At 46.0% G+C, this 23,292-nt stretch overlaps 1 protein-coding gene across 1 annotated transcript; it reads left to right on the top strand.

Annotated features, from left to right (window-relative positions):
* The first annotated feature begins 18,489 nt into the window (after positions 1 to 18,489).
* Positions 18,490 to 22,720, top strand: LOC133823144 (uncharacterized). The gene is made up of 4 exons (XM_062255750.1): positions 18,490 to 19,268; positions 20,817 to 21,434; positions 21,573 to 21,864; positions 22,181 to 22,720. The coding sequence occupies exons 1-4, from the start codon at positions 18,654 to 18,656 to the stop codon at positions 22,213 to 22,215; spliced, it is 1,560 nt and encodes a 519-aa protein (XP_062111734.1). The 5' UTR covers positions 18,490 to 18,653; the 3' UTR covers positions 22,216 to 22,720.
* The last annotated feature ends 572 nt before the right edge of the window (positions 22,721 to 23,292 follow it).

Below are 23,292 nucleotides of genomic sequence, written 5' to 3'. Positions count from 1 at the left end.
CCTAGCGCGGTCACATTAGGTCCTTGGAAACTCAAATCACATTTAAGATTTTTGTGTTCTTCCCCAATTCTTTCCTCTGCGATTTCAGAGTACCAATTCGACCTCGAAACCCCAAAAATCAACCTCAAAATGCAGCAAACTTAGAATTCAAACCTCAAATCACAAATAATACCCTTCATATATAATCTAAACCCCAATTAAACAACAAATCCTAACAAAACACTTGAATTGGAACTTTTAGAGATCTAAACCCATATTCCCACCAATCCGAAAAATCAAACATCAAATTCATGGTTTTATAATGAAAAATACAGTTGGAAATCATTCATAAACCTAATTCCAACATATCCCTACTCAAATACACAATCCAAACACATAAAATTTTGTAATTAACACCAAATCCATAAATCATCAAGAACACGAAAAACTAAAGAAAATCAAGGTAAAACTCAATACCTTGCTGTGATTCAAATTCCTATGGGATGATTTAACCTTAGCAGCCACCAATTTCCACTTAGAACTTGAATTCTACCTCTAGACTTGGAGGAAATTTGGATAATTTTTTAAGGATGCTTAGCATTAGGTAATTCTTTGTGTTTGTTAAGTTAGAGAGAGAGAGAACAAGGGAAAAGAGAGTGGCTAGAACGTGAATTGCTTTGCAGCCACCAACACTTAGCCAATTTTCGTCTAATTCCATGGACAAAAGATCATTTTTCCCTCACATTTACTTAACCTCAAAACTAACCCCAAGGGCATTTTGGTCATTCGCCTAAAAATCTAATTACACCACTAATCTCCACATTTATCAACTAATCCACCAAACATAATTATTCTACCACTTAATTTCATTTTACCAAAACTCTCACCATAAGAGAACCCTAGCATATAATAACCTCAAAGCAAAACAATTGATACCTCTTGGACTGATAGTAGCCGAACCTTCAACCACATCCTCTTGTAGTATCGATTGAACACCTTTAAACCATCAAGAGAACAGATTTTAGGTAACCATAAAATAAATAAGAAGAACTTATGAAGAGACTATTCATGAAAGTTTACCAAATCTCGATTACTTCTCTATTCTTTCTCCCGAAAACTCGAGTCTCACTCTTGCCTTCCTTCTCTATTGCTCAAGCCACCCTCTAGCTTTCCTTCTCTCTTTGGTGTGTGAAGAAAAATGAGAGGCAAGCTTCTCTATTTATAGGCTTCAAACCCATCAAATCCTACCTACCACATCCCTCAATTAGCTCCAATCAAATCTTCTAATTAAACCCTAATTTATTCACAAATCCTAAATCAAATAACCCTTAATTTACTACTATAAATTACCACGATTCTTTCAAAGTCTTATCACCAACCCTTGAACCTAGTCATAGTGTCATGCATTGTATGTTCCTTAATTCCTAATCACCCAGATTCTGATCACTCAATCACACTTAAATGACCATCAATCCTAAATCAAATCAATCATAATAATGTTACCCTAATTTCCATAATAATCACACTTGATTCCCTCTCCCCTTTGATTTTCGAAATTGTCTCTAATAAGCTTCCAAAAATCAGCTCATCTTCTTCATGACATTAAGCAATTGAATAGAATAAAATATGCTCCAGTTAGTTCCCCAATTTTCGAAATTGGCAAGGGAAATCACAATCACATTGCCACCATAAATGTCACCCTTGATTCTTTCCTTGCCAATCATTGTTACCAAAATTGCTCACACTTACTTACCTCTGCTTCTCATTTCACAAGCCCAAGACACACCAAGCACACACAAAACACATAAAAGGCAACTAACAACAATTAATTAACAAACAAAAATTAACATTGGAAAAAATAAAATAAATAAAATTAGAATCACAATCAAATGAGAAATAAGTAATTAATATAAAACAATGAACAAAAATAAATAAATAAATTAAACAATTATTAAATTATGTGACCGCATATTACATATTGCAGCAAAAGAATTTATGTACAATTATTGATTTTGTCACGGAAGATGGTCGTTTCATATATTACTTCTTCTCGCATTATAATACTTTTCATTAAACACACGCTAAAAATTTGCCTAGGTCATAATTGCGACATTCTTAGTTTGCTTAACAATTCATCACCAAATCCAAGCACCCTTTCTCAACATATGGCCAATACATGCTACCAGTCTTTGTGGGACAATGTCATAAAATCAAAGATTGACTCAATGGTATAGAAGTGTCTCAACTTCCAATGGCTTAGTACTTCCTTTGAAGGTTGGTGGCTGCTTCTTCTGGAATCTCTAAAGTAACAACTCGAGACACTCCTCGGGTGCAAGGGCAACCCTCTGTTTGGTGTAGGTCTCGGGTTGCAAGTGTCGGGGTAGCTTGTCTTAACTCTTCAGCTTGAGTTCGAACCAACTCCTCGAGTATTGCTAATTGTTCTTCCATCACTTCAGTAGCATAGACAACCCTATTAGTTGCATTACCGTTGGCACATCTAAATCTTCTTGGAGGCATGACAAATCAATCACCTCAGCCTATGATAGATAAAAATGAACTAAGAACACACCGCAGAATGTAGCCAAAACTGGCTAGCACACAATAACAAAGGAACAATAAATAGGCACAAGTAATGGCATGCAAGCATTTATAACATAAACTTCAAAACATAACTGCTTTATTCATTAATGACTAATTCATTGTACATATGATCCAATAAATAAGTAGACCTAATTCTTATCAATGGTTAATAGAAAATTAAACTTTCATTGGACTTAAAGCTTAATTTAGCTGAACCACTTAAATTTTGGTGTTATTTGCATGCTTGGGCATTTTAATTAAGTATTCATCATTATAAATCAGCATTATATTACTTAAGTGCTCCTAGTCCCAGTATTTGACTCAAGTGCTCCTTGTATTTGTGTTGTTACTGAAATCTTCCAATAACACTTGGAACGACCAAAAAAATTACGGAAGACCTAAATACCTATGTCCTTGCAGGCAGCAGATTGAACATTTTTAGTGTTGTTATAAGTTTTGGACTGTAGGACCATGGCATTTTTTATATTGTTATCCAGATTTCCGGAAAGCGTTTAGATTGATGACCTCGGGGAAGCAGAATTATCGATGTCTTTCACGGTAGGTGACCAGAGCTCGCGGATGAACAGAAAGGCTTCGCCTCTCCCGCTTAGTGTCCGGATTACTCTTCCAAGCAAACACAATACGAAAACTCGTCAACTCTCCCGGACTCCCGAAGGGGTATCCTTCGGGGAAGCTCCTTCCAGGAGAAGCTCTTCGAGTGGTCTCCGCGGAAGCAGTTCCGTGCCTCGCACGGAACAAAGCCAAACGGTCGAGTCCTGGAGGAGGCATATTTGGAATGATATCCGCCTGACACAGGATCCCGCCTGACACGCCCGTCAGGTCAAAGCCGCACACATCCTAGCACGCCTAAGGGTACCTTTTCGCCTACTGTTCCGCTGACAACTTGGAAAAGACGGCTGACTTTGTGTGTTCCCCATACTTTCACGTAAATATACCCACATAGAGTCTTGTAGCCATGCTACTACAGTAATTGTATCCCTATTTATGGCTGGTGTAATTAAGACTCATGTACGTAGAGAAAAACCCTAATCCAAAACCCTAGCTATAACGACCCCTTCATTTTACAAGAAGAGGGACGAACAAATCATATAGCAAAAACTCTACTAAAATCTCTCTAGCTTCATCTTCTTCAAGAGAACCCGAGAGAAACACTGTGAGTGTGTGAAGTTCTTGTGCACCGGCCATCTTACTGTAACCTTTCCCAAGTATAATAACATCGACTCGTGGACTAGGGCTTGTTAACGCCTGAACCACGTAAAAACACTGTTTGTTTAGTTACATTTCAGCATTTCTACAGTTCTTATCTTTTTATTATTCTGTTAGTTATTCGTTTCCGAAAAAATCGGTAAACATTTTGGTGCTTTCATTGAGAGCTGTAGGAAGTTGTTAGTCAGCTCTTTTTCTGTGTACGTTTTTTGTATTCACTTCGTGCTAAAGAGATGGTGACTACGAGAAAATCCGCTGTTGACAAAAATGCTACGGTCAACCCCGATACCGTGATGGAAGATGTGGTGCAAAGCGAACCCTTAGACTACCAAGGTGAAGACCCGACATCCCGCCAGGATCGGGTCAGTACCGAAGATACCACATACTTAGAAGACGAAGAAGAGTATGTCCAAGACGGTTATTACAAGGACGGCTGCTACTATGAGAAGGACCCAGAACTGGTCCAAGTAGCCGAAGAACTGGTGGCCACTAAGGCCAAGCTTGCTGAGCAGGAGCGCGTCTCCGAAAGAATGCAACGCATGATGGAACGCCTCCAAAGTAAGTTCGGAGATCTAGGCGACTCGGACGAGGATGCCTCTGTTCTAGGTGGTGCTGATGCCCCCATGCCGGATCCAGCCGCTGCTGGACCATCCAAAGCCGCCCCTAACAAGGGCAAAGAAAAAGTTGGAGAGCCTGTGCGCGCTGACGCCCCTGCACCTCCTAAAGGCGTGAATCACCGGGCCGACTGCCCCCCCCCGCGCGCAGAAGGTCTCTGGCGCTCCTAAGCCCAGACGTCCTTCAGCCCCAAGGGGGCACTCTGTGCCTAAAGGGCCCAGTGCTAAGGCACCCAGGCCTAGGGGAAGGAACAACCGCCCCAGTGATTCCGTCAATCAGGACGGTCGGGCTGCGAACTCGCACTCCGAAGATAGCTGGTCCACGGTGGACCTAAGAAGAAGGTTGGAGGCCAAGTATGAAAAGGCCAAAGGAGAAAAGGCCCGGCCTCGCGGAGATGACCTCCGAAATCATATTAATGACAAGCTCCGGGGACGTGACCTCCCGGAAAGTGATACGAAGAGGCTCGAGGAACAGATTGCTGCCTTGACCAAGCTGGTCCGGAAGCAAAGTGGGGCCCTGTCAGACTCTGAGGAGGAAGACCCGGAACCATGTATTAGGAGGATCGCGGAAACGTCCCTCCCGGATAACTTCAAAATGCCTCACATAGAATTATATGATGGGAGGACAGACCCGCGTACCCACCTAGCTAAATACAATAAAATGATGCAAGTGGCGCGTGTCAGTGAGGACGCCAAATGCATGTGCTTCTCACTCACCCTTACCAAGTCCGCGGAGGACTGGTGGAAAAGATTAGCTCCCGGATCAATCCACAGTTGGAAGGAGCTACAGTCCGCGTTTAGGAGGCAGTTTATTGCTGCCCGCGACCACGACATGGAGGTTGGTTCCTTAACCAACATCAAGCAGCAACCCACTGAGAACCTCAAAGCTTTCATTCAGAGAATGATGGAAGCTGCTGCAAAAACCAAGGTCAGCGATGACATGAAGCTGATCGCCCTTCAATCGGGCCTTACTGTCGGCTCCCTGCTATGGCGGGAAATGCAAAGGAGACGGGCAGAAACGCTGTCCGAATTCATGTCAAAAGCTCAGGGAATCATCAACCTTGAGGATGCCTACCAGCAGGCTTTTGGAGTTCCCCCGGCTCCAACGCCTTCCGTGACTGCGCCGAGCTTTGCTTCGCAAGCTCCCGCACCAGCCCTCACGCTTCCAGGAGCCCGATTCACTCCAAGTGTGTATGGGCCTTCCGCGTCTGCTCAGACGCCGAGTCAAACCCATTTCTCTGGGTATGGAGCAGTACAAACCGGATGTAGTATCGCTCCTGGCATGCCGCAAGCGGAAGCCCCAGAACGAAATTTGAGCCAATCGCGGAGCAAACGAAGCGGAAGAAACTCCAACCAGGGAGATCATTCAAAGAAACCCCAGAAGGACTATGAGCCCAAGTTCACGGAATATACCAGTTTGATAGACTCGCGAGAGAATGTCTATCGGGCGACCTGTAATATGGTCAACTACAGGAAGCCCCCGAAAGTGTCTCACGGAGGAAGGCGTCCGCGAGACTCCAATAAGAGGTGTGAGTTCCACGGAGACGTGGGGCACACCACGAACGAGTGCCTTCAGCTGAAGGATGAGATCGAGTCCCTGGCAAGAGCGGGACACCTCGGTCAGTGGGTGAGGATACCCATTATCTATCCCGGACAGGGGATAGTTCACGGAGCTGCATATTCCCCGGGACAGAGGGGGGCCGCTAGCGCTCCTGGAGCCGGTCACCCCCAAACTCCCGGGTCTCAGTTCCCCGCACTTCCTGCTCCACCCGCTCCGGCGCCCATTGCCTTGTTGGCTCCAGGACCAGGCAACCCATATCCGCCCGGCCTTGCTCCGCCACCCATTGACGGACACGTCACCACCATTTCCGGAGGACCACACCTTGCCGGAAGCACCCGCAACTCCCAGAAGAGGTACTTGAGGGAGTTAGAGCACGCCGAGGAGATGTGCGCCTTGGTTCAATCACCTGCTCAACGTCCCCGAATGATGGATCTTCCCATCACCTTCACGGAGGACGATGCTCGACATGTGCACTTCCCCCACAACGATCCCCTCGTGGTGGAAGCCCAGATTGCCAATAAGAAGGTCTCACGGATCTTGGTCGATAACGGAAGCTCTGTGAACATCCTCTTCAAAGCGGCCTTCCACGCGATCGGATTGACCGAGACAGACCTGGCCCCATGCCCCATCCAGCTTCAAGGTTTCAATGGGGACGCACTCATGCCATTAGGGAAAATTCAACTGCCAGTCACCCTCAGAGGAGAAAGCGACGCTTGTGCCTTCAAGCATAGCACATTCGTGGTGGTCGACTGCCCCACGACGTATAATGCCATCTTAGGCCGACCGGTCCTGATCGATTGTGGGGCCATAACCTCGATACGCCACTTATGTTTGAAGTTTCCATGCGACGATGGGCGTATTGGCACCCTCCGAGGAGACCAAAGAAGTGCACGGAGCTGTTATAACGTCTCCGTCCGATCCGTCTACACGGTCCAAGAGACGTTTGCTGCCATTCCTTTGGCGGAAGACTCACCAGAAACTGGGGGTGCTCAGGAGGCATACTTTGACGAACTCGACCCAAGAGTGGGAATCGAGAAAGCAATAGAGCCGATGGAGGAAGTCGAAGAGGTGATCCTCAACCCGGGAGAACCCACCAAGGTCATTCAGGTGGGGAAAAACCTGCCGTCGGCCGTTCGAGATAAGATCGTAGCCACTGTGAAGGATAATCAGGATATCTTGGCATGGTGCCACGCTGATATGACGGGGATTAATCCCAATGTTGCGTGCCACGCACTCAACATAGACCCATCTGCAACTCCAATTCGCCAAAAGAGGAGGCCGCTGGACCCAGTGAGAGCCGAAGCCGTCAAAGCTGAAGTGGACAAATTGATGTCCATAGGCTTTCTCCAGGAGTCGCACTATCCCGTGTGGTTGGCCAACCCAGTTCTGGTCCCGAAACCCGATGGGTCCTGGAGAATGTGCATTGACTTCACGGACCTAAACAAGGCCTGCCCAAAAGATTGTTTCCCTCTCCCGCGAATCGATCAGATGGTAGACGCTACTTCCGGGTACGAACTCTTATCCTTCATGGATGCGTACTCCGGATACAACCAGATCAAGATGCATGTCGCGGACCAGGAACACACCAGCTTCCTCACGGACAAGGGTGTCTACTGTTACGTGGTCATGCCTTTCGGTTTGAAGAATGCTGGGGCGACGTACCAGCGTCTGGTAAACAGAATGTTCAAGGACCAACTGGGGAGGAACATGGAGGTGTACGTGGACGACATGTTGGTAAAGTCCAAGACCTCCGGGGACCACAGTGACGACCTTGAGGAAGCTTTCGCCGTGATCCGAAAGTACGGGATGAAACTAAATCCAAAGAAATGTACTTTCGGGGTCTCGTCTGGGAAGTTCCTCGGTTTCATTGTCAGCTCCCGCGGAGTGGAAGCCAACCCTGAGAAAATAAAGGCGTTCATAGATATGCCTTCCCCCCGGAAACATAAGGATGTCCAGAGCGTTACCGGAAGGATAGCTGCTCTCAGCCGCTTCGTATCCAAGGCCACTGACAAGTGTATCCCCTTCTTCAACGTGTTGCGAGGAAACAAGAAGTTCGAGTGGACCCCCGAATGCGAAGCAGCCTTCCAACACCTCAAAGAACATTTAACCCGAGCTCCCATTCTGTCCCAACCTATCGAAGGAGAGGCGTTGTTCTTATACTTAGCTGTGACTGAGCACGCAGTAAGTGCCGCTCTCGTCCGGGAAGATGGCCGTATCCAGCTCCCTGTGTATTACGTAAGCAAGAGGTTATTGGACGCCGAGTCCAGATATTCGATGATCGAGAAACTCTCCCTCTGCTTGCTGATCGCTTCACGGAAGCTGAGGCCATATTTCCAGGCGCACACCATCAAAGTACTCACCAACCACCCTCTCCAACAAGTCCTGCAGAAGCCCGAGTCTTCTGGCAGATTGCTTAAGTGGGCCATGGAACTGAGCCAGTTCGACGTCCACTACCAACCACGTGTTTCCATAAAAGGTCAAGCTCTCGCGGACTTTATTGTGGAATGCTCGGGAATGAATGACCTCCCGAAAGATCCTGTCCCGGAACTTCCCACCTGGAAGGTCTATGTAGACGGAGCCTCAAATGAAAAAGGAGCTGGAGCGGGGGTCATCCTAATATCTCCCCAAGGGCAGCAACTCCAGAGCGCCATCCGTTTCGCGTTCCCAGCTTCCAACAACGAGGCAGAACACGAAGCCATGTTAGCTGGGTTACGACTGGCCAGAGAAGTCGAAGCCCAAAAAATCGAAGTATACAGCGACTCCCTACTTGTGGTAAACCAAATATCCGGGGAATACCAGACGAAAGGCGAAAGAATGGCTGCCTACGTGTCTCTCTCCCGCGATCTACTGCAGCATTTCAAAGGCTACCAAATCCGCCAGGTCCCCCGGGACCAGAACTCACTCGTGGACACGCTGGCCAAGCTTGCGACGGACCCGGAGATTGAACAGTATGGCTTAGTCCCCATCGGGCACTTAGAAGCCCCCAGTACTGAGACACGAAGGATAAACGCCATCATCGGCCATTCCCACTCCTGGATAGGACCCATCCTCAGATTTCTCACCACCGGAGAGCTCCCCACTGATAAAGCTGACGCAAGGAAGCTCCAATATCAAGCTCCCCGATACGTGGTTATGGATGGAAAGCTTTACCGCAGGGGGTTGTCCATACCCTTCCTTAGGTGTGTTGCCGGAACCGAAGTCAGCACCATCATCCATGAGATTCACGGAGGCTTCTGTGGCGATCATACCTCCGGGCTGAGCCTCTCCAAAAAGATCCTTCGACAAGGATACTTCTAGCCCACCATGAAGAAGGATTGTGTGGATTATGTCAGGAAGTGTGAGCAGTGCCAGAGGTACGCCAAGGTTCCGCGAGCGCCGCCTACAGAAATTACCCTAATGACCAGCCCCTGGCCGTTCGCCGTTTGGGGCATTGACCTAGTAGGTTCCCTCCCAACTAGAAAGGGTGGAGTGAAGTACGCCATAGTCGTGGTAGACTACTTCACCAAATGGGCTGAAGCTGAACCTATGAACACGGTCACATCTAAAAAAGCACTGGATTTTTTCATCAGGAATATAGTGTGTCGTTTTGGGCTTCCACGGAAAATTGTGTCCGACAACGGAAAGCAATTTGACAGTGAACACTTCACGAACTTCTGTGCTTCGCATGGAATTATCAAAAGCTTTTCCGCAGTCGCCAGACCCCAGGCTAATGGGCAAGTGGAAGCTGTAAACAAAATATTAAAGACCACGTTGAAGAAAAAACTCCAAGCCTGCAAGGCTCACTGGCCGGAAGAACTTCCGCGAGTACTTTGGGCCTATCGCACAACAGAGAGAACTTCGACGGGGCACACGCCTTATTCCATGACCTTCGGTTGCGAGGCCGTCATCCCAGTAGAAGCTATGATCCCCTCTCACAGGCAAGACACCTACGATTCTACCCGGAACCATGCCCTCCTCCAGGAGTCCTTGGACATGATCGAAGAGCTCCGGGAGCAGTCGCAGGTCCAACTAAAAATGTACCAAGGCAAGATAGCCCGACACTTTAACATGAGAGTCCAGAGCCGTACATTCGAAGTTGGGGATCTTGTCCTACGGAGAGTATTTCCTGCTACGCAGGATCCGGGAGTAGGAGTCCTCGGACCCAACTGGGAAGGCCCCTACGAAGTCCAAGAAAAAGTGGGCCATGGGACGTATCACTTAAAGAGACTCGACGGATCTAAAGTCCCGCGCGCCTGGAACGCGGAGCACCTCCGCCGTTACTACCAGTAGGCCCCGGACCATCCAGTCGGAAGTCCTTGGTGAAAATAGCAAAAGTGAAAAATGTGGAAATAATCCTCCCTGTTGTAAAACTCACGCCTAGCAGGCTAATTTAATGAAACACGGAGGGATTCACTCCGCTTTTACTGCACTTTTTATCCCTATGTTCAAAGCTGCGTTTTAACAAGTGACCACGCGGTCCGGAGACGTCCGGTCCCCACGCTCACTTGGGGGGTATACATGGCTAAGGCATAGCCATACGCCCCTTGAACAAAACGTACACAGAACACCACTTATGTGCTAGCATTGTGTTTGAAAATTTTAAATTGTTTGAAATGTTTAAATTGTTAAGCTTAGGTTTATTTGTTGCCATGAACATTTACGTGTCATATGTGCATTATGTGCTTATGTGAAAATTGCCATGGAAATGCCTGTCATTATGTATCATGAGAATTATCTCCTGTGTAGCCCAGCGATGGACGGGACTGGGGGTTGAGGCACGTTCATAGAGCTACGCCAAAACACCCCCAACTCCCTGACAAGTCCTTTGCAGAATTCTCCGCGATCGCTGTAGAGCTTTGCTTCGCAAGCTCCAGCTCCAGATCCCGCAAGGCGAAAGATGGCAAGATCCGCGAGCGCTGTAGAGCTTTGCTTCGCAAGCTCCAGCTCCGGATCCCGCAAGGCGAAAGATGGCAAGATCCGCGAGCGCTGTAGAGCTTTGCTTCGCAAGCTCCAGCTCCGGGTCCCGCAAGGCGAAAGTTGGCAAGATCCGCGAGCGCTGTAGAGCTTTGCTTCGCAAGCTCCAGCTCCGGGTCCCGCAAGGCGAAAGATGGCAAGATGCGCGAGCGCTGTAGAGCTTTGCTTCGCAAGCTCCAGCCCCGGGTCCCGCAAGGCGAAAGATGGCTAGACCCGTGATCGCTGTAAAGCTCTGCATCGCAAGCTCTAGCTCCGGGTCCAGCGAGGCGAAAGATGGCAAGATCCACGACCGTTGTAAGCCTTGCTTCGCAGGCTCCAACTCCGGATCTCACAAAATAATGCATGGCAAGCTCCATGGCCATTGCAAGTTTCAGCTCCAGAAGCAGACATGCTCGATCCCCCCACTCACAGCCGGCTTTGCTTCGCAAAGCCCCTGCTCCAGGATCACACCTGGTGGGCGTGGCGATTTCCCCGACAGCAATAAGCCTTGCCTCGCAGGGCTCCATGCCAGGTCCCTGAAGTCAGCCACCATGAGGTTCGCAACAACAGTTAGTTTTGCTTCGCAAAGATCTAACCTTAAGTCTAGCGACGCTCACCAAAAGAACTCCCGTTCCAAACAATGGAACGACTCACCTTAGCAATCCCAGGGAACAGTATAACTACAAGTCCCGGGATTGGCTATTTGCCTCAGGAAAGCTAAAATACGGTGAAAGGAGCCTGGCCGTTGGAACCAGGAAACCTTCGTAACCTAGAAACTACATGGGAAAAGACATCATCCGTTAAAGCTTCAAGTGGGAAGTGCATAGGTTTTGGCCGTTGGAACCAAAACCCCATACGCCCCTACAACAGTTTCTACCGTATAAATGTCTACCCTAAGCGCAAAGATAAATAAAGAACTCGGCAGAAAAGAAAGGAGAATGCTATGATTATGGCAAAAATGTCCGCAATGAAAAACTCAAAAGGAAAAATAATTAAAGATAAAACCCCTTCAAGCATTGGGGGTAACTACAGCTTCCACGACCGCAGCTTCGGGGGCATCGGTTTCAACTGAGGCTGGCGGAGTCGGCTCATTGGAAGGAGGAACTTGGTCATGAGAAGGTTCAGAGGTCCCCGCCTCTCCGGGATCTCCCGCCTCAGGAGCTTCAGCACGTTCGTCAATGTTGTAAGTTTGGACGTACGCCTCTGGGCCCTGATCCCACACGAGTAGCTTCTCCCTTATGGCTTCGGCATCATCTCCCAGATAGCCTAATACCTCCGGGTTCACTTTCCAGAGTTGATGCATGAGGACCACATGCGATATATTAATCGTCCTGTTCAGTATCACCTCAGCATCCTCCTTCTCCTTCAAGCGCTCCGCCTCGGAGGTTGCCAGCTGTGCTTCCGCGACAGTTAGTTGGGCCCTCAATTTTTCCATTTCGGCCTTGGAGGCATCCCGCTCCCCCTTAAGAGAATCAATCTCCTTGCGCTGCTCCCTATTTTGGTTCAGCACGGATTGCTTCTCGGTCACATGCCCCCTGGCAGTAAATTGCAAGGCCCCGATCTCTTTATCCTTCTCGGCGAGCCCCAACTGCAGCATAGACACGAGATCCCTGCTCCTCTTATGGAGTTGCTCCTCCTCGTGCAGCTTACTCTGAAGAGTGGAATATTCCTCTTGCCGCTTAAGGAGGAGATCGTTTTTGGATTGCAAGCGGGCTTCCAGGGTATCCTTCTCCACCTTGGCTTGGGACAGCTCTTCCCGGAGCTTGGAGTTTTCGGCCTTCATCCCATCCGACCGCTGTCTAAACTCATTCTCTGCCTTGGCCCGGTACTCTTGATATTTGGCAAGATATTTCTTCTCCGCCTCTTCTTCAGCCGTGCGCCGGGCCTGATCAATCTTCTCCGAAGCCCCCAAGGCCTGTTGGGTCAGTTTCTGTTTCTCCGCCTCCAAGGCCTGGCGAGCCAGTTGGCTCTCCTCCAGCTGAACCACAGCTGCACCAACCTCCCGGAATGAGCGTTCCGCGATCATAGAGGCCTGCAAGGAAAGACAACAGAATGAGCTAAAGTCGTACCAAAAGACAGGTGATCCCAAAAAATAACAACTGACGGCTTACCCCGGACAGTTGCTGCTTCACAGCGTGTGTCAGCAACAGCGGATCCTTGCTGCTACTGATGACCCATTTCTCAGAATTGAGCTCGCATAAGCTCAGGGCCATGTCCTCCATCATCTCAGCCCCAAACGGCGCCAATGCACGTCCGAGCCTAGGCACCAGCCTCTTCTCCAAGGCTGGACCATCCAGAACCGCTCCGGCCGGGTGAAGAGATCTCACCCCCTCGGCCAGCTCAGCTCTCTTCACGGCAGACAAGTTATCTGCCCTTCCCTGAGTAACGGCCTTCTCCGCCTCTAACCGCCTCTTCAAAAAACTATCGGCCCGTCTTACACCCTCCAGGAGAGCAGCGGGGAAACTGGTTGGCTTCCGCGGAAAGTGGAACTTCAGGCCAGGCAGGGGAAGATTGGTTGTCTGAGAAGACGGAGACCCCGGAAGGGTGGACCCCCTTGGGGCTGGAGGAGGAGGCAGCCGGGGTATTAAGGCCCCGGTCTGTTGCTTTTGCTGCTGCGGCAGCAGAAGTAATTGCCCTTGTTGCTGCTGCTGGTTTGGATGTTGTTGTTGCTGCTACTGCGGCGTTGGTGATTGTCTCTCTTGTTCCTGTTGCTGCTGTTGTTGTAGTTGTGGTTGCTGTCATTGCTGTTGTTGTTGCCTTCGACCGGGAGAAGAGTGTCTAAGGCGTTTGTTCTTAGCGCCCTCAGCATCTTCTCCGGGACGCTTGCTCACCCCAGTTGTCCTCACGGGGAACACAAGCCCTTCCCCGTCGCTGCTGCTACTCGAGACCATCATAGTCTCGGAAGGCCCGTCAGCAGGGAACTTCTCTACCCTCGGAGACGCTTGCGCCTCGCCACTTGTCTTCTTGGGGGAGGCAGCTTTACCTCCCCCACCAGCCTTGGTCTTCCGTCCTTTCCCCGTGGACGGGTCTTGGCTGGTGGCAGCCTTCTTAATAAGTAAAGTAACCCTCCCCAACATCTTGGCTTCGGGATACTCTGCAAGAAACGTACAAAGCAAGGTTAACGAACCAACAAGCAATGAGAAAGAAGATAAGCGGAAGACAAGACAATCAACAACATAAAAGCACAAGCAAGCCCGCCAGCAGGGAACAAGAAACAAGAAAAAGAAAAGTTTGAAAGGGACGACCATGCACGAGAAACGTGGATGGCCTTCCCCGAGCAAAACAAAACATCGCTTCCTGCTCCAGGAAGCTCCCGTACTCCTTGAAGTCCGGGAATGACATGCTGAGAGAAGAAGGGTCAACCATGATGACACCTTCTGGCAGACTACCGTCACTCAGACACCAGAGGAGCTCATCTACCCTATCGCAATACCTGTCGAAAGGTATCCTACGCGGATCTAGCCTAAGGAAACGGGGATCAAACCCCATCTGAGAGGTCCGGGAAACCTCAGACAGGCTGGGGGTGTGGATCAATCGAAAACTAGTCTTACCTCTCCCGGAGGTACTAGCCCCCGGAGCCCCTTCGTTAGGGTAATCCGCGGCGTGGCGAGCCTCGATCTCCTCTTCCTCCGGCTGGGGGTCGGGGAACCTCTCCGCCCAACTAGGAGATAGAGTATTTTCGTCCCGAGCTGCTTGGGTGATCACCTTAGATAGCTCCAGGGCAATCTGCTCCCAGATATCAGCTGACACCTGAGTTTGCCCCCTGCCACTCACTAGCTCGATGTTTTGGAAGGAGGCAAGTAGCCCATACTCCCTCAACGATTCGGAGGTCACAAGTCCCTCCACTTTCAACTCTTCCTCAGAAAGCCCTTCGTAGAACTTGGACCTCCTTATCATCTCCGCGCAGCGAGGTGTTCGCGGAACGACTTCTGCGAAAATCAAATACAAGCGTTAGAGATCCTCCCAAAAGGCAAATCAAGCGCAAAGAAACAAAGTAGAAAAGGAGAGGAAGGAGCGCTTACCAGGGATTTTGAAGTCCAAAGATAGGGCTGGCACCCTCTTCAGCGGGAAGCCAGTCGTCAGGAACCAGTATTCCCGGAGGTCTGGAACCCTCGCGGTATGACAAGTGGGGCACATCACGTCCGGGTGCCTTTCTAGCCTGTAAAACCCCACCTTGTCTGAATGAACCCTCATAGGCTGAGACTTCAACCCGTAAAAGTACAGCACCTCCTCCGGGGTAGGAGCTTCCAGTCTCCGGGACTTGCAAAAGATGAACCACCCTGCTAAGAGCTTGTAGCTGGGAGGAATTAACTGGAAGGGGGCAATCCCCGCCTTCACACAGAAATTGGCGAAGTAACTCCTTAGGGGCAAGTGCGCCCCACACACTATGTGTGCCCAGCTCCAGGCACCAAAGCCCTCGTGACTCTGGCTAGCTGACTCGCCCAGCACCGACAGACGGTGCCACATCAGACCTGGGATGTTCTTCAGGCCTGCCTCAGAGGAATACAGCTCCAGCATGCCATAATTCCTGAAAAGGTTCGGTTTTTGGTCCATCTCCCAGATGGAACTATTGGAGGTTGGTGGGCTAGCCGCGACCACTTTCGCCTTTCCTTTCCCCTTTCCACCAGCGACAGGAGAGCCCTTCTCTTGAGCAGAATCAGCCTCCCCCACAGCAAGGAGTTGTTCCTTTGAGATGTTCGTCACTGGACAAAGGAAAAGAAAGAAGAAAACACTCTAAGCAGTCAGCACCCTTGTCATACCCTAGTGGTATCAAAGGCGTCGGGGAGACCCTCCCCGAAAACTTCTTGGAGAGGCTCCCACCGAGCTTACCGAGGGATTGGCACCATGCCACCCGAAGGGCAGCAAGGAACCAGACTCAGACCCCGAGCCTAAGCCCACCAAAAGAAGTGTTTTTCCAGAGAAAGACACCCTAAAGGCGTTCATGCTTATGCCCTAAAACAGCAAAACAAGGGACGACTTTCCAAACGCAAATCGCCAAAGCATGCAGAAAAGGCTACTTATCGACTCACAATCAATCACATGCCTACCAAAGCCCTATTCACGCATGCACATAAGCAATAATGGAAGAAACCTCTACCAACAACCTAAGGTCTGGGAAGAAAGAGCAAAGTAGAAATACTTACTGATATTCGGGTAGTTGGAGGTTGAAGGAGTAACTGGATCACTGCACAGCACGATCGCGAGAAGTAAAAGCTGCAAAGACGAACGGCGATTCAAACTAGGAACTTCGGGGAATAAACCCACTGCCAAATCAAAAAGAAAAGTTTCCAGATACTTACCAAAAGAAATGGCAAGTTCGGGGGAACGTAAGCTGGGAAGCCTGAGAGTTCGAAGGTTTGGAAATCTGAAAATCCTGAAGATGGAGAATCTGAAAGCGTAAAGAGGAAGAAAGGTCCTTTCCCTCGTTTTTATAGCAGGGAAGAAGCCGTTTCGAATTCCTCAAGTGGACGGTCCCGATCTTCCCATTCCGTGTGCATCAGATCCAACGGCTGGAGAGGAAGCGACGATCCTATTTATGACTCCTCGGATGGGAATAAAGTATTTATTTCCCATCATTACACCACCTCGGGCCCGGAGTACCATTAAAAACCGTCAAATCATTAGTCAGATGACTGACGCACGCATACTCAACCAGTCGCCTCACGCACACGTCTTGGTCGCAGAACCATTCCCAGAATGACACGTGGTCCTTGCCACACTTGAGTACTTGATCTCAAACAGAAGAAATTCCCTTTCTTTTTCATACTAACACTCAGGCGGGAAAAAGGAACCCTTCCGGGAACACAGAAGGTGCCCCCTCGCCTAATCTAAGAAACCGATTGTACAAGCTCCCGGATCTCTCAAAGCTCCGTGACCTTGGGGGGTAAATGTTATCCAGATTTCCGGATAGCGTTTAGATTGATGACCTCGGGGAAGCAGAATTATCAATGTCTTTCACGGTAGGTGACCAGAGCTCGCGGATGAACAGAAAGGCTTCGCCTCTCCCGCTTAGTGTCCGGATTACTCTTCCAAGAAAACACAATACGGAAACTCGTCAACTCTCCCGGACTCCCGAAGGGGTATCCTTCGGGGAAGCTCCTTCCAGGAGAAGCTCTTCGAGTGGTCTCCGCGGAAGCAGTTCCGTGCCTCGCACGGAACAAAGCCAAACGGTCGAGTCCTGGAGGAGGCATATTTGGAATGATATCCGCCTGACACAGGATCCCGCCTGACACGCCCGTCAGGTCAAAGCCGCACACATCCTAGCACGCCTAAGGGTACCTTTTCGCCTACTGTTCCGCTGACAACTTGGAAAAGACGGCTGACTTTGTGTGTTCCCCATACTTTCACGTAAATATACCCACATAGAGTCTTGTAGCCATGCTACTACAGTAATTGTATCCCTATTTATGGCTGGTGTAATTAAGACTCATGTACGTAGAGAAAAACCCTAATCCAAAACCCTAGCTATAAAGACCCCTTCATTTTACAAGAAGAGGGACGAACAAATCATATAGCAAAAACTCTACTAAAATCTCTCTAGCTTCATCTTCTTCAAGAGAACCCGAGAGAAACACTGTGAGTGTGTGAAGTTCTTGTGCACCGGCCATCTTACTGTAACCTTTCCCAAGTATAATAACATCGACTCGTGGACTAGGGCTTGTTAACGCCTGAACCACGTAAAAACACTGTTTGTTTAGTTACATTTCAGCATTTCTACAGTTCTTATCTTTTTATTATTCTGTTAGTTATTCGTTTCCGAAAAACTCGATAAACATATATATACGTGAATAACCAAATATGATTTCTTTGGGTAACTTACAAAACTGCATGAAGTGTCATATATATATATATATATATATATTGTGAGAAGAGAATTTATATTATGAACCATATTTTGGAAAGCGATTCATATATTTTCGTACCATATATATTTTTTATAAATTTAAAAAAGCAAAAGAAAAATACTATTTAGTTTTTAAACGGTCATTCACTTGAGCTTGATGGAAATTACGAAGCAAAGTTCAAATAAAAAAGTGACACGCTATTATTTATTTATTTATTGGACTTTGTTTTTAGTTTTGATTTATTGTAGGGGCAAATAGAGAAAGACGCTAAAGTTTTGAAGTCGCTGGTTAGAATTCCTCGTAAATCGTAGCTTCTGGAGAGGCAAATATGGCATGATTTTGCTTCCACCCAATATGAAAAGGAGGAAAAAGAGAAGAAACCCCAAGCACAATTTACATAAGAAATATCCCTTTAATATCTGGTCCACTATGTTGTTAAAATACAGTACAACACGCTCTTAATAAAAGCGCGTGAATCTGAAACACAAGGTTATAGAAAATTGTTGTTACCTGGAAGCTTCAAATATTTATTAATCATCGTCCAAAAGTCGACAATTGGGACGTTTCCTCCACATCTTCAAAATCCTCTACTTTCATAGACTTGTTGACTATGAAAGAAACTATTACTTATATTTTTACAAGTACACCTAAGTTCAATAAACCAAGAAGCATTACCAAACACAATCCTTCTTTTTCTCATATAAATATATATATATATATCATATATTATTACTTCATCATACAAATTAATCCTAACCCTTTTCTTCTTTTCACTCGCAATTAAATAAGTGAAATATATTTTATATATATAGATAAAGTCGTATCTCAATAACGTATTATATATTTTAGATCCCCATACTTTATAATTTCATCATAATCTTCATACACAGTGACCAAGTTCGGTAGTTCCCTTTAATGGAGTATTTCGACAAGGTCAAGGGCGTTGTAAAGCTCCGGAGCCACCTAGACAAGTACCTAGTAGCCGACGACGACCGTGAAAAGGTCCGACAAAGCCGAAATGGGTCATCAAGAAAAGCCAAATGGATCGTAGAATTTGTTGAAAATAAGAGCCATGGCATACGCCTCAAGAGCTGCCACGGTCACTACTTGGCAGCAACCGACGTGCCGTATTTGTTAGGTATGACTGGGAAAAAGGTTTTTCAGTCTCCCGTAGAGAGGGACGAAAACGACGTCGTTCGTGAGGACTGGAAATACGAGTGGGAGCCCATAAGGGACGGATTCCAGGTCAAGCTGAAGAGTTGGTGTGGTAAGTATCTTCGAGCCAACGGTGGAACGCCGCCGTGGAGAAACTCGATCACGCACGATGAACCCCACACGGGTTCGACCCAGAACTGGATTCTTTGGGATATTGAAGAAGCTGAGTTGACCGATTCCGAGTCCGTCGCAGATTATTTATCCTCTCTGTCGACCCTTTCGTCGGTCTCCGATGAGGTTTTGAGCGAGCTCGGGTCGCCGGTCGCTTCGGATAGATCATCGTTCAAGTCTCCGAGGTTTTCTTTCAAGTCTCAGGTACGTCTAGTTTTTAATTTTCTGTTTCAAGTTAATGTTCTTTATTTACCATAGTGGAAAAAGAACCTTATATAAAAAGGTAATTTCTGATTGATGATGCCATAAATATATATATATATATGAATATTTTGATGCAAAATATGCCATAATTAAGTTAATAAGTACACCCTTGAAAGAAGTTATTTGGTTAAATGAATTCACACAAACACAGATATATATATATATATATATGGATAACAAGTTTAAACTAGTAGAATGTTAAATTTGATGATTCTATATGAATGATATGTAGTAGTTTTTTTGGGGAGTTTTGTTTTAGTAATCTTCTAGTACAGTATGCATCATTATCAAGGCACCAAATCATAGATTTTGGCAAGTAGGAAACAATTGTCCATGAATTTCTAAATCATGATCATGCGCAAGTTGCGTGGAGCATGCAAACTTGAGAACTTGACTAGTAATATATGACAAATGTATATGTTTGTTTATATAGATATCACTATAATGCCCTTTGTTATGGTTGGAAAGTGGTGGCAGTTTTGAACCATGTGGCATGAACAATCCCTCAAATGCTTTTTGATAATGTGCACCACCCAGGAAAGAAAAAAAAACACACAATGAAATTCAAACTATTCTATATTATAGCTTAGTGTAACTAGGGTTGAATGAGGAGGATAACACTCACTCCCAAAAAGCATATTGATTTGATGGATTCGTATATATTTGGAATTTCCTACATAAACCCACACCAACTCCAGAAGTTTACAAAAAGTTAGTACTATAGGGGATAATAATGGCAACTAAATGAATTTATTATTTAAGGTATAAATATAATACTCAATTTTTTATGACTGAAAACTAGAAAATTTTACATTATAACCGAAATTTGGTAGAATTGATGCATTAAGTGCCCTTACTATATGTGTTTGCCATCTATTTTTATCTCATATATCTATTACATTTGATGTTGAGATTTTTTTTATAGTTGATCACATAGTTATATCCAACGTATCTTGGCAAAAAGAGCGTAATATCTGACTTACGTAAAATAGAATACTCTATATATGTTTGGTTTTATTTGAATTGTAATATCAAGAAATTACTATTATTAAGAACAATTGTATACATTTTAAAAAAAAACATTTGTAATCATCACCTTTTAATACAAAAATTTAATTCAAATTAATGAAAGTAGAGAAATTTGGAAAATTAATAAATATAGTAAGGCACGCAAGCACCTGTGGGGTTGTCACCCCTTGAAACCGTGTCATATTCTCGCCCCATTTGGTTGACTGGTTGGCTTGGCGTTGCTTGGCTCTTACTAATATTTCAACATAAATTATTAAAAATAATAAAGTAATAAAAACACGAACTTTTTTTTTTGTCAAAAGAAAAAAAAACACCCAACTGTTTTTGGTTCTCACATAACTACTATATATATATAGTGACGCTTCTTGGGGTGGGTTCATTCACATGTGGAAATCTCAGTCTCCTTTGTGTGACAATTAGTGCCTTATTACTTTTATTTTGGGTCTTGTGTGGTAACAGAAGAAGCAGTCCCCTAAGTTAATCGACAACATCAGCTTTAGGTCAGCAATGGACATTTTCCACAGCGCTAAGGCGGTGCGCCTCCGCAGCCACCACGATAAGTTTCTACTCGCCGATGAAGACGAGGAATCCGTGACCCAAGATCGAAACGGATCCTCCAAGAACGCTCGATGGACCGTCGAGTTCGTATCTGGATCTGACTCCATTATTCGACTTAAGAGCAATTACGGCAAGTACCTCACCGCCTCGAACCACCCTTTCTTGCTTGGTATGACCGGTCGGAAAGTGATTCAGACCCTTCCAAGACGGCTTGATTCGTCGCTTGAGTGGGAACCCATTAAGGAAGGGAACCACGTCAAGTTCAAAACCCGGTACGGACACTTCCTTCGAGCAAACGGAGGTTTGCCCCCGTGGCGAAACTCGGTGACCCACGATATTCCTCATCGAACCTCGACCCAGGACTGGATTTTGTGGAATGTTGAGATTGTTGAGATCGAGGTTCAGTCTCCGGGTGTGAGACCCTCGGCTCCAGCACTTCCTCATTCCGATTCTTTGGATTTCGAATCGAGTTCGCCTTCATCGGTTTCATTTAAATCTGGGAATTACTCGAGACAAGAGGTAATTATAGTTAGTTTTATGAACTGGGCTTCGGTTTTTCTTGTTTTTTTAGCTGTTTGTTTTATGATTTGAGTTTTGTGGCTTAAATTATTGGGATTTTTATTTGGGGTTAATTTTGAGTTTTTTTCCCAATGGCAGTCGACTGATTCTTATGTGGATTCGCCACCAAAGTTGGATGGGAGGACTATTTATTACCATATAGCTGATGAAAATGGTGAAGTGGACGATGAATCGGTGGAGGGTTACTCTTTCACCTTTAGGGGTAATGGGGTTGATGAATTGACTCGTAAATTTGAGGAAGAGACTGGTATTGAGGGTATCATAATGTGTACTCGGAGCCCTTTGAATGGAAAGCTATATCCACTTCGTTTGCAGCTTCCTCCAAATAATGTTACTATGCATGTTGTTGTTCTCCTTTCACAGTCAAAAGGTGAGCTTTCTTAAACTCTTTAATGTTGTTGTGAGTTATGACCATCTTTATTGCTTTTGTGATGGTAAAGCTAAACTTTTTTTTATTATTATTGGTATCTGCATCTGAGCTATTTGATTGCTATGGACCATACCGGTGGTAAAGAGCATAGATTGTGAATATACTTAATATTCGTATTGAATATATTGAATGGCTTATCAGTACTTTACTTTACTTGATAAAGAATATTATCAAGTAAAGAACTATTGTGTGTATACTTTGTCAAGTTTGTCTAACGTTTTTTTTTGCTTTTCACTTTCTTTCTTCTATCTATCAGCGGCCAAAGAATTAGAAAGCAGAGGTCTATTATAGAATATGCAACCCGGTGGAGATATGAATGAAAGTTTTGGTAGAAGGATACGCACCAACTATCTATTAATGTAAATTCTCATCTATGCCCTCTGTTTATATGGTATCTGAAAATGTCTGAATCGGTTATAAGCTAGAATCTGTTGCCCTCATCATGATCTTCATATATATAAGGTTCGAGTTTATTACGTGGTTAGTGGAGGAAGTGTGTTTTGATGAAGAAAAGGGGGTTCATTCAGAGCGCTACTGGAGTCTGGAAGCGTAATCTTAAGACAGTACTCGTGGGGAAGCTTATTCAATCGATTTTGTTGTAACACTTTTCTCAATCTTTTTGTTCTTTTTTTTTTATTTCTATTTTGGTGAGATCATACATTGTCTTGTAGTGTTCTTTAATGCCTTTGTATGCCCTGATGGGTCAAGTTTTCATTCCCATGCTTGTTTTTGGGTCTTTTTGGTAGAAACTGTTTGCTGGAGATTATTTTATTCTATAGATGATTTCATTGCTGAAGTTGCTATTACTGCCCAGTGTTTTTTCTTCTTCTTAAGAGGGTGCTGATTATAGAATATTATACCTAGTAAATCATTGAAAAAAATATATGCAAGCGTTCAGCCATTCAATGAATATTCATTTCAATCGCCATCTCTTGTAGCTGTTTCAAACGAGACATTGCATACAACTTGAATGAAGTCAATGAACTCCACAAGGGAAATTTCACTCTTTGTGCATAATAGTCTATATTATTAACTAAAAATACATCTACTATTAACTAAAAACACATCTATTATTAACTATTTCATTTTAATGCTAAACATTCTCTATCTACCCAAAATACCCCACCCATTTTCTACCAAAAAATTTTAACATCTCATTTTCTCTCTCTCTCAAGAAACCCCCAAAATCTCGTCAAACCCAACCCTCGTCGAGCCCCAACCTCTGTTGAGCCCAACCCTCATCGAGCATCTCAGGCGACTAATCTCCCCCATCTCTCGTTGACCTCCATCTACCCGAGACCCACGGCGACACATTCCTTTTGAACCTGAGACCGACGACGTTGTTTTCCTCCCACGGCGACAATCAAA

The sequence above is a fragment of the Humulus lupulus genome, chromosome 3 (genome assembly GCF_963169125.1).
Source record: "Humulus lupulus chromosome 3, drHumLupu1.1, whole genome shotgun sequence".
In the NCBI taxonomy this organism is placed as follows: domain Eukaryota; kingdom Viridiplantae; phylum Streptophyta; class Magnoliopsida; order Rosales; family Cannabaceae; genus Humulus; species Humulus lupulus.
This window is presented reverse-complemented; position numbering and strand designations above follow the sequence as displayed.

Coding starts and splice junctions, on each gene's coding strand:
- LOC133823144 (XM_062255750.1), top strand. CDS start 18,654: ATGGAGTATTTCGACAAGGTCAAGGGCGTTGTAAAGCTCCGGAGCCAC. Junction 21,435..21,572: donor GGAATTACTCGAGACAAGAG/GTAATTATAGTT, acceptor TCCCAATGGCAG/TCGACTGATTCTTATGTGGA. Junction 21,865..22,180: donor TCTCCTTTCACAGTCAAAAG/GTGAGCTTTCTT, acceptor TCTATCTATCAG/CGGCCAAAGAATTAGAAAGC.